Here is a 12,398-nt window from a genome sequence, read left to right as displayed (position 1 = left end):
TATCAAGTATCCCTTAATTTTGTTAGAAATGGAATTTGCAGTGTTCTTTTTTTTTTTTTTGACAGTCTTGCTCTGTCGCCCAGGCTGGAGTGCAATGGCTCGATCTCAGTTCATTGCAACCTCTGCTTCCCAGGCTTGAGTGATCCTTCCACCTCAGCCTCCCGAGTAGCTGGGGAGTACGGGCATGCCCCACCACACATGGCTAATTTTTGGTAGAGAAGTGGTTTCACCATGTTGCCCAGGCTTGTCTCGAATTCCTGAGCTCAAGCGATCAACCCACCTCGGCCTCCCAAAGTGCTGGGACTACAGGTGTGAACCACTGTGCCCAGCAGTGTTTCTTCTTCTTGCTGCTTTTAGGTTAATTCCTATGATTTAGGTATTCTACTTCAGGAAGGCCCATACATTATATGTTTATTTTACAAATTTATTATCTTTTTAATCTCTGCTTTTCCTTTGACTATCTCTTGCTTTTATTCCATGTAAGTAATTCAGTTTTTAACTAGGTGCAACGAGTTCTTTGTTGTTTTCCATTAGCTATGGGGATATATCATTTTAGGTCTCAGCTTGTTTCTTTAGCTCCAAAATATTTTTGTATCACTTTATTGTTTTATTTTGGTTTTGAGTTCTAACTCTGTTAAATTTAATTTCTATTACAGTATGAATTATTCATGGTGACTTTTTTCTTTTTTTTACTGTTTTTAAAATTTGAAACTGGATTCTTTATCAGTCTTCTACATGCTATATACCACTCTGCTTTTGTTTCCAGCAGTATGTTTGCACAATTGCCATACTTTCTGTTCCATCCATATGGCTGCAAATGAAAGGATTTCATTCTTTTCCATAGCTGAGTAAAAATTTGAACTTTGTTTATATTTTATTAGATTTATTTGTAGGAAACATATATACTTTTGTTCTATTACATAAGATATCTTTTTGCAAAATGACATTTTCTTGCCTTTTGTAGCTGGTGTAGAGAAACGCTACTGATTTTTAAATCCATATTGACCATCTATTTAAAAAATATATTAAACTCTAATTTCTAGTAATTTAAATATAGACTGTCTTAATATCTTAGGTCAATAATCACATAATCTGTGAATAACTACTGTTTTCTTTCCTCCTTTTCAATTTTTCAACATCTGGTTATTGTCTGGTTTATGTCTGATTCCAGAAATCTTTTTTTTTTATTTTGGTTATCAAACATGACATGAAGTTATATATTTTCCTTCTTTTATTGCCTTTGATGAATTTTTACTGTCTTTAATATTTTTATTAATATAATACAAAAATTAATTTTTATTAATATAATTAATATAAAAATATTTAATTTTATTATTCGTTTAGTCAGGACAGGGAAAATTCTGTCATCTAGTTCCACTTTGCTGAAAATTCTTCTCTGTTGATGAAGTATTTCATACACAGAAAGGAATATACATATATATCTCGACTCTATTCACATCTCAATTTAAGAAATACAACACTACAAACACCTTTGATGGTCTGTTTACCACTGCCCATTCACATACTACTGCCTATATCCCAGATGTATCTGTAGTCTTGAGTTTCATATTTGTCATTATCTTGACTTTGTGAAAGCAAATTATAGGAATTGGATCATTCTTGTCATACCCAACTAAATCAGAGTCAAGGGGCCCAGCAGAAAGTCACCTGGGGCACATAACATCAGCTCCAAAAATTATGTTTTCCACAAGCTCAGCTGCTATAACCCTAAGATTATAGTTTTATCTACTGCCGTCACCAATCAGAGCCAGACAGCTTCTAGAAGCTTTACTCGTGTCAACACATTTCCTTTCAAAACTATACATAACATTTCTCCTCTAATAAAACTTCCAACCTTCTCTTTGTTCTCTGGATGTACTGAGGACCAACCACCCTACTCTGTGTGTATGCCCTGAATTGGAGTTCTGTGCTTCCAAATAAAACATTTAATTTAGAGATTCATCTCTATATATTATTTTTACTTCAACAATTTATCAAAACCATTTTGAATCCCTAACCAATACACTGTTCAGCTTTGTTTTGAACTTTATAAAAATTGTATCATATTCTTTTAACTAACAGATATAAATATAATTCATTTTTCACTACTACTTTGTATTTTATTACATAAATTGCCAATACAAACAATGCTTCTATGTATATAATGTAAATGTACATACCAAATAATGGAATTGCTGGGTTATAGGGTATTTTTACTAGGTAATATTTTTTGTTTCCCATTGTAAAAATCCTTCTTTACCCCAAGCGCATACATTTTTTATTCTCAAAGTGTCAGGGTTTTATATTTTAAAGTTAAACCTTTAATATTCCTGGAATTAACTACTATAATCCACAGTGCGACACTTGTTAAAACAAGTTTCTACATATATGTAGGTCTGTTTAAGAGCTATCTATTCTGTTTGTCAGTCTGTTTGTCCCTATTAGCAAATACTACACTGTCAATGTTGATAACTGGGCAATGTAAATCTAGCCAGTGTTTTTCCTCACAAGTGTCTAGAATGTTTCTTTACTATATAAATTCTAGAAGTGTCTTTTCGAGTTCCACTGGGAGGAAAAAGGCCATTAGAGATTTTATTGGCACTGAATTTATGCTACAAATCAATTTAGGGATGACTGAAATTTTTATGATATTGTTTACCTGTACATAAATATATCTCTCCATTTATTTATATCCTCTTCAATATCATTTAATAAAGTTTCGTATCTTTAAATTTTTATTTTTAATTTTTATGGATATGAAAGAGTTGTACATGATATTTTGATACTAGCATATAATGTGTAATGATAAAATTTGAGTAACTGAAACATCCATCCCTTCAAACATTTATCATTTCTTCTGTTGGAAACATTCTACATCTTCTCTTCTAGCTATTTTGAAATATACAACAAATCATTGTTATAGTCACTCTACTGTGCTATCAAACATTAGATCTTACTCATTCTATGTAACTGTACTTTTGTACCCACTAACCAACCCCTTTTTATCCTTCTCTCCTCACTACCCTTCCAAGCCTCTGATAACCACCATTCTATTCTCTACCTCCGTGAGATCCATTTCTTTCAGTTCCCACATATGAATGAGAACACATAATACGTGTCTTTCTAAGCTTGGCTTATTTCGCTTAACATAACATCCTCCAGCAGTTCCATCCATATGGCTGCAAATGAAAGGATTTCATTCTTTTCCATGGCTGAGTAAAAATTTGAACTTTGTTTATCTTTTGTTAGATGTATTTGTAGGAAACATATATACTTTTGTTCTATTACATAAGATATTTTTTTGCAAAATGACATTTTCTTGCCTTTTGTAGCTGGTGTAGAGAAAGCTACTGATTTTTAACATCCATATTGATCATCTATTTAAAAAACATATTAAACTCTTATTTCTAGTAATTTAAACATAGACTGACTTAATATCTTAGGTCAATAATCACATAATCTGTGAATAACTACTGTTTTCTTTCTTCCTTTTCAATTCTTAAACATCTGGTTATTTTGTTTTTCTTGTCTTACCAGGCTGGGTAGGTACTGCAGCACAATGCTGCATAAAAATAGCAATGACATTTTTGAAAAATGTAATAGTGGTTATAACTTCTCAAATAACAATACATATTTTAAATATGTTCTAAATAGGACATTTCTTTGAGTAACTTCAAAAGAAAAAATAAAGGCTAGAGCCCTAATAAACACATATCTAGAAAGGCAAACCTTTTAAGCATTAATCAAATCTTTGGGCCAATCTTAAAGGACTCTTTACAACAAACAAAGAATAGAAGGCAAGAAAACAAACCTTTTTGTAGTAAGTCAGGTCCCCCGTCAAGTAGCTGAGGTGGATGAACTCCATATGTAGTGTACCAAATTCAGCCAGGATGCTGCTACCTGCAGATGCCCAGCCCCAGTTTCGCCCTACTCCACTGAATGAAAAGTAAAAGTAAAAGGAGACAGGATGGGGAAAAGACCAAAACATTTGTTTAATGAATACGTAAATTTTAAATAGATCTCTTATAAATTATTATATCTGACACAATAGCTTATTTATATCTAAAATTGTATTAAAAATTTAAATAGGTAATAAATCCATGTTCTAAAAATTAAAACAGTAGTTTTTAAATCCAGTAAATATATTTCACTCATTCTCATCTCCATTCACCTCATCAGGCCCCACAGAAAATCACTTTCATTTGTTTCTTACATATTACTACAGAATGTTTTATGCAAATGTAGGCAATCCAAATATATATTCTCATTGTCCTCCTTTCTTAAACAAAACATAGCAAGTTGGTGGTCTTTCCATATCAGTTCACAAACAGCTTTCTCATTTTTTTTTTTACAGTTGTACAGAATTCCATAATATTAATGATTCTCAAGTGGAATGCCCCACCCTAGAGGCAAATGAAAATGTGTGGGAGCATTTTGAGTTGTCTCAAAACTTAAATGTGCAACCTCCACTTATTGTGCCAGATCCAAAGTTATAAACTGCCCTGTAGTGAATGATCGGGACAGTATCATACAATAAAGAACTGGCTTGCACCAAATGATGATAGTGCCTGTGTGAAAGTTAATATATTACATAAATATACACAATTTAATAAATTCCCTATTGATGGTCCCTTGGGCTATTTCCACTATTTTGTTATCATGAACATTTTTCTGTGAATAATCTCCTAAACATTTCATTTGTGCAGATATAATCTCTAGAATATGCTCTTGCGTTTTCTCTTTTTAATCTGTCTAGTAATTTTTTATCTGAAGCCAGACTACATAAATGAAAAATCGTAGAGGCTTTGAATGACATTATCTTCTAAAAAGGTTAAATTTCTTCTGAACACAGACTGAGTAAACGCAGATTACATTGTGTTTTAGGTTTTGTTAAAAATAGTCCATTTCCGTTTTTACCCCAACCTCCAAAAATGGCCCTGGGAATTTCATTTGGAAGCCAGGGGTATTTACCAAGGGCACCTAAGCAGCCTAACCTCGGTTTCCCCACTGTCATGTGGCTGTTAAATTTTCTCCTTAGCCCTTTAATTTCTTCTGCTATTTTCTGCTGGGTTTCTTTGAGTCTCGCTTGCCCCATATATGTGGTTATGGAATCACCAATGACTTGAGGGAAATTTGTCCATAAATTTTGGGCTTTTCCTCTGCAATTTCTTTCTACATGAGATTTTGTCCCTATGTTTCAGTCATTTTAGCAGCTCTGGGGCCTGACCATTGTCTCCTCTGCCTGAAATGACTGCCACTTTAGATATGGCCTCTATTGCTCTGAACATGATTTAGAACATATCCTCAGGGAAAAAGCCAATGTTTATATGGCAATGACCTTAGGATCACAGCCCCTCAAGTTCCACCTGAGTTAATTGCATTTCAGTGTCTTCAAACCATTTGGTTTTATATATTTTGTCTAGCTTTCATGACTGCTTTTGGTAGGAGGGTAGTCTGATAAAAGGTATTTCATGGTTGCAACTGGAAGTCTAGACGATTCAAGCAGCAGAGTTCCCAGGTTATTCCTACAAGAACTCTAGACCATTCTCTAGGATCTTGTCTTATTTTTTGGGAGAAGTATAAATATAAATATTTTTGCCAGGCGCAGTGGCTCACGACAGTAATCCCAGCACTTCAGGAGGCCGAAGTGGGCAGATTACCTGAGGTCAGGAGTTCAAGACCAGCCTGGTTAACATGGTGAAACCCCATTTCTACTAAAAATACAAAAACTTAGCCGGACATGGTGGCAGGCGCCGTAATCCCAGCTACTCAGGAGGCTGAGGCAGGAGAATCGCTTGAACCCAGAAGGCAGAGATGGCAGTGAGCCGAGATTACGCCATTGCATTCTAGTTTGGGCAACAAGAGCGAAACTCTGTCTCAAAAAAAAAAAAAAAAAAAAAAAATATATATATATATATATATATATATTTCTCATCTTATATTCACTTGTATTCTGTCAATTCAATATGTTATATTTTATTTGTGTTTAGAGAACATTAAAATAGATTTAAGTACATATCACAACCTTGCTTAAAGTTCCTTCATTGTTTGGTGCTATTTTTAAACTGTCTGAAAATATGGAAGGCAAATACCACCAGGCTATTTTATAGCTAGAAGTGAGAATCAAAGAATAAATATGGATATAGTAACTACATTTCACAAATCTAAGTGTTTACTATGCTGTGAGACAGTGGTGAACCTGACATATACTATTCCTGCTCTTACAATAAATAAGATCATTTTAAATAGTGATAGTTGCTGTGAAGAAAAATTAAAAAGGAAAAATAGAATGTTGAGTACTAGGGATAGAAAGTGAGTTAGAAAAAAGGCTTTTTACATATAATGTTCAGAGAAAATGTTTCTAAAATGATATGATTTGAACTGAGACCTGAATGATGAGGAGCCACTAATGAAAAGATCTGGAAGAACAGAATTCCCAGTAAGGGAAACAGCAAATGTAATGGCCTTGAGGGAAAGGAAGGAGGCTAGTTTGGCTAGAGTTCAGAAAGTAAGGGGAAGTGAATGACACAGGATGAGGTTAAAAAGCAAGGTATAATGTGGACTATAAAATAATTTTGTAGGCCATGGTAAAATTTTAGTCTTTAAGTGTGATGGAAAGCCATGAATAACTTTAAGGATTAGAACATAATACTTAAGGAATAAAGCATACCATTTAGAAAGATTAGGTTTCAGCATAGTGGATGAATTATAGTGTGGTCAAGTATAAAAATAAGACTTAGGAAGTCCAACAGTTTGCCATTCTCTATAAAAAGAACTTCTAGCCAAAAGTCATAAAGGAACAGTTTTCAAAATACTAAATTCTAAATAAGGTTTTTAAATTTTTTACGTAGTGTCACAGGAAGAATCTAAAATATTAAATTTGATACTTACATATATCCTAGCAACTCAGAAAAATAAGAAAATCCCTAAGAACAAGATATAACGCTGCTGAGGGCAAAATTTCCAACTATAAAATGATGATGAGCTGCCAAAAAATAACCGGATCATCATTTCATGCAAATGTTATGCTTTTTTTCAACTTATCAAAATAAAAGGTCTGGATACTAAAATTTACATATATACTCAGAGAACCTGAGTAACAAAAAATTTGCAATGAATACCAAAAAACAAAAACAAGCAAGCAAAACATATGTTTCTCTTACCTGACCACCAGCAAAAGGAAAGATTCTAAAAATGTTTGGTAAACTCTTGACAGTAAATCACCCTAAGTGGTCTACAATCACATTAAATTGTTTTGATAATGAGTCTTCTATATTTCGGTTTGCATTTTGTTCAAAGTCAGTTGAATATATTTAATCAATGTATTGAAAGAATGGAGTAACGCTTTCAGTAAACTGCAATTATTAGAAACAAAGCTTGCAAACACGCTGATATTGAAATGCATTCCAACAAAAGTGAAGAATGAACTAAAGAAATTAAAGCACTCAATGTGTAAGCTTAAGTATCTTCATTTGTAGGAATAATGGTTTGATGGAGCTATTTTCAATTAGATTTCTTTATATTGTATACTTCAATGGAATGAAATTGAGAAGCCCTATGATTCTGTATCATCTAAACTGGATGATTATTTAAAATAATTACAAATAAAAGTCAATGTAAAAATATCTCAGATTTGTGGAAGGTATTCTGAATGAAAGCAAAAGAAGGGGATTTGTAAAAATATCTGGTCTGAAATATTTAAACATTTTAATATGCAAAAATTTGGAATTAAGAATATCCTAAAATTGAGCAGAATTTGCTCTGAGCAACTGTAGGGAGAATACCTTCTCTAATAAAAGCACACAAGAGTCCATTGAAAGTGCCAATAATTTCAATTTTAGAAAAATATACAAGAATGTATGTTTTTAATAATTTCATTTTAGAAAACAGGTTTATAGCAGAATTATTTTACAGGATACCCAATAAAATAAAACCAATTCGTCAGTGATTAAATACTCAGAAAATTAAATAGTTTTAATTATTTCAGCTCCCCCATTCATTCTTAAATTATACTCTTATGAATAACACACTATATGGTCATTCTCATTATATGATGCCATAATCTGGCTTATAAAATATTTTTAATATAATGTAAGTATTTTGTCTATGATATCATTTATGTGGCAACGTATTGTTTTACCTTATGGACTACCAAATTTGCTTAACAAATGACCTTGCTCTTGAACATTCGACCTGTACTTATGATTTTGTGAAATACGCTGTGATAAACATAATTTTGTAGATATCTTCCTTAGTCCATACATCCAATTTCTTCGGGTACATTAACAAAGGTTGAATTGCTGGGTCAAAAGAAACAAGCTTTAAGGGCTTTTGACAGATAATACACTAGTCTACAAGTAAAGCTGAAATGTAAGAATGGCTTTCTTCTCACCTTTTTATTACAGCAGATGCTTTAAAAATTTTTTAAGTAAAAAACTTCCTTGTTTGACAGCAGATGAATATAATAGCTTTAATTTTTATTTTAAAATGAAGTCTGACTTTTGTTACATTTTCATTTAATTTGAGGGGATATGTAATATACTCATGATTTAAAATTTAAATGGCACTGAAAAAGCATAAAGTAAAAAAAAAAAAAAAAAAGTATTTCTCTAAGCCCTCTACCTCTTCCAATCCCTCTCAGTACCAAAGCAATCTGTTAACACATTCTCATCTACCCTTTTGGAAAACTGCATAAGCATAATTTGAGTTGTCTATTACATTTTAATACTCATTGGTCTCTTCTTATTTTAATTCTGTATTTTTACAAACTTTTTTCTAAATATGTTTTCAAAGTTAAGATTGTCCTTCAATTATAAGGTAGTGTTATTTTTTGTTATTATACAGCCCTTCAGCCAAGCGTAGGATCTGGTTTATTTTTCTTTTTAAATATGTATTGACATATTATTTACATATAAAAATGCATCCTTTCAGGTACAACATTCAATGGTTACAACAAATGAAAACAAAAACTGGTATACAAACCAAGTCAATCCTTCCAAAACATGTCCTGATCCCTTTTGCAATCAACACACACACTTCCTCCACCAAGTCTCAAACAACTCTCAATTTGCTTCCTCTCACTACTGATTAGTCTTGCATGTTATAGAATTTCATATAAACATCATACAGTATATGCTCCTGTGTTTGGCTCTTTCACTCAGCATGTCTTTGAGATTCACCCATATTGCTGTGTGTCTCAGCAGTTAGATTCTTTTTATGGCTAAGTGGTATTCCATTGGATGAATATGACAAATATTTACCTATATCCTGTTGATATGATCAACATTTGAAAAACAGTCAAACTGTTTTCCAAAGTGTCTCTACCGTTTTACATCCTACCAACCTAAGTTTACTATCTTGCCTTTTCATTGTCTATTTTTCCCATTAGTTGTTTCGTTCTCTATTCCTGCCTTCATTTGGACTGAGTAGTTTTTGGTATTCCATTTTCTTTACTGGCTTATTTTTTTATGACTGCTCTAGGCATTACAACATAAACCATTAACCTTCCCACAGTAGACCTTTATACATTATACCACTTCACATATAATGTAAGGGCTTCACATCTCCATACTATCCTCTGTGCTACTGTGGTAACAAATTTTTCTTCTACGTATATTATAGGCGCCACTATGCGAGTTATTATTTTTGCTTTAAACAAAGACCAAAATAGAAAAAAATAAGCTTTTTATATTTATTCAAATATTTACTGTTTCCAGTGCCCTTCCCTTCTTTGTGTAAATCTGTTTTTCCATCTGGTGTCATTAGAAAGTTCCTTAAAATTTCTAACAATACAGGTCTGTTGGCAATAAATTCTCTAAGCTTTTGTTTGCCTGAAAATGTCTTAATTTCATCTTTGTTATTAAAGAATATTTTCAGTGGCTATAGAATTCGAGATCGACTTTTTTCTTTCAACACTTTCAAGATGCATTCGATTGTTTTCTGGATTGTATTGCTTATGATAAGAAGGAAGTATTTCTATTTTGGTTCCCCAGTGTAAATGTCTTTCTTCTCTGGCTGTTTAACTTTTCTTTTTCTAGTCACAGATTTTCAGACATCATGTTTCTTTATATTTATCCTGCTGGGTTCCATCAAATGTTGGAATCTGTGAATTTACAGCTGTTTAACAAATCTGAAAAATTTCTAGACATTACTTCTTTAAAAACAGGCATATCTCAGAGATATTATGGGCCTGGTTACAGACTACTTCCACAAAGCAAATATTGCAACAAAATGAGTCACACAAACTTTTTCGTATCCCAGTATATATAGAAGTTATATTTACATTATACTGCAGCCTTTTAAATGTGCAACAGCATTATGTGGAAATAATGTTCATATCTTAATTTGAAAAATACTTTATTGCTAAAAATGCAAATGATCTGAGGCTTTCAGCAAGTCATACTCTTTTTTGATGGTGGAGGGTCTTGCCTTGATGATGATGGTTGCTGACTCATCAGGGTGGTGGCTGCTGAAGGCTGGGGTGGCTGGAGCAATTTCTTAAAATGAGACAACAATAAAGTCTGCTGTATTGATTGATTCTTCCTGTTTGATTTCTCTGTAGGATGAAAGATCTCTCTGTAGCATGTGATGCGGTTTGATAGCATTTTGTCCACAGTAAAAATTCTTTCAAACTTGGAGGCCACTCTCATATCCTGACACTTCTTCATCAACTAAGTTTACGTAGTATTCTAAATCCTTATTGTCATTTTGACAATGTTCATAGCATCTTCACCAGGAGTAGATTCCGTCTCAAGAAACCACTTTCTTTGCTCCGCTGTAAGAAGCAACTCCTCATCCATTCAAGTCTTATCATAAGACTGCAGTAATTCGGTCCCATCTTCAGGCTCCACTTCTAATTCTGGTTCTCTTGCTATTTCCACCACATCTACAGTTACTTCCTCCACTTGAGTTTGAACCCCTCAAAATCACCCACGAGGACTGGAATTAAATTCTTCCAAACTCCTGTTTGATACTTTGACTTCCTCTCACGAATCACAAATGTTCTTAATGGCATCTAGAATAGTGACTCCTTTCCAGAAGGTTTTCCATTTACTTTGCTGAGATCTGTCAGAGGAATCACTACATATGGCAGCTACAGCCTTATAAAATGCATTCTTTAAATAATAAGACTTGAGAGTCTTAATCACTCCTTGACCCATGGGCTGCAGAATGGATGTTGGCAGGTATGAAAACAACATTAATCTTGGGCATCTTCACTGCAGAAAATGGGTGACCAGGTACACTGTCAATGAGCAGTAAAATTTTGAAAGAGATTTTTGCTTAGCAGTAGGTTTCAACAGTGGGCTTAAATTCTGCTATCAACAGATGTGCTCTCATCTGAACTTTGTTGTTCCACTTACAGACCACACAGGGAGTAGACATAGCAAAATTCTTAAAGGCCATAGGATTTTCAGAACAGTAAATGAGAACTAGCTTCAACTTAAAATCATCAGCTCTATCAGCCCCCAACAAGAGTCAGCCTATCCTTGAAAGCCAAGCATTGACTTCTCTTCATCTATGAGATGGCATCTTCTTCCAGGAGAAATCTGTTTCATCTACATTGAAAATCTGTTGTTTAGTGTAGCCACCTTCAACAATTACCTTAGCTAGATCTTCTGGATCACTTGCTGCAATTTCTACATCAGCACTTGCTGCTTCATCTGTCACCTTTATGTTTTGGAGACAGCTTCCTTCCTTAAACTTTATAACCAACCTCTGTAAGCCTCAAACTCTTCTGCAGCTTCCTCACCTCTCTTAGCATTCACAGAAGTGAAGAGAGTTAGGGCCTTGCTCTGCATTAGGCTTTGGCTTAAGAGAATGTTGTAGCTGGTTTCATCTTCTATACAGACCACCCAAACTTTCTCCACGTTGGCAATATAGCTATTTCACTTTCTCATCATTCATGTGTTCACTGGCATAGCACTGTTAATTTCCTTCAAGAACTTTCTTTGCACTCACAACTACTCTGACTGTTTGGCACGAGAGGCCTAGTTTTTGGCATGCCTTCCTCACTAGACTTAATTATTTCACATGCCTTCCTCACTAAGCTTAATTATTTCCAATTTTTTTTTTTTTTTTTTTTTTTTGAGACAGAGTCTTGCTCTTGTCACCCAGGCTGGAGTGCAGTGGTGCGATCTTAGCTCACTGCAACCTCCGCCTCCCAGGTTAAGGTGATTCTCCTGCCTCAGCCTCCCAACTAGCTGGGATTACAGGCGTGCACCACCACGCCCAGCTAATTTCTGTATTTTTAGTAGAGATGGGGTTTCATCACATTGGCTAGGCTGGTCTCAAACTCCTGACCTCAGCTGATCCACCTTCCTCGGCCTCCCAAAGTGCTGGGATTACAGGTGTGAGCCACCGTGCCTGGCTGGGTTTTTTTCTGTTTTTTGTTTTGTTTT

General features: G+C 34.0%; 1 protein-coding gene across 2 annotated transcripts in view; it reads right to left on the bottom strand.

Moving 5' to 3' along the window:
- Positions 1-12,398, bottom strand: part of MAN1A2 (mannosidase alpha class 1A member 2) — a 181,873-nt gene that overhangs the window by 77,761 nt on the left and 91,714 nt on the right. For both annotated transcript variants that reach the window (XM_063624683.1, XM_063624684.1), the window contains exon 7: positions 3,812-3,935. In XM_063624683.1, the coding sequence (XP_063480753.1) occupies positions 3,812-3,935 (124 nt within the window). The remainder of the gene's footprint in view (positions 1-3,811; positions 3,936-12,398) is intronic.

Source organism: Symphalangus syndactylus, chromosome 12 (genome assembly GCF_028878055.3).
Source record: "Symphalangus syndactylus isolate Jambi chromosome 12, NHGRI_mSymSyn1-v2.1_pri, whole genome shotgun sequence".
NCBI classification, from domain to species: Eukaryota; Metazoa; Chordata; class Mammalia; order Primates; family Hylobatidae; genus Symphalangus; species Symphalangus syndactylus.
This window is presented reverse-complemented; position numbering and strand designations above follow the sequence as displayed.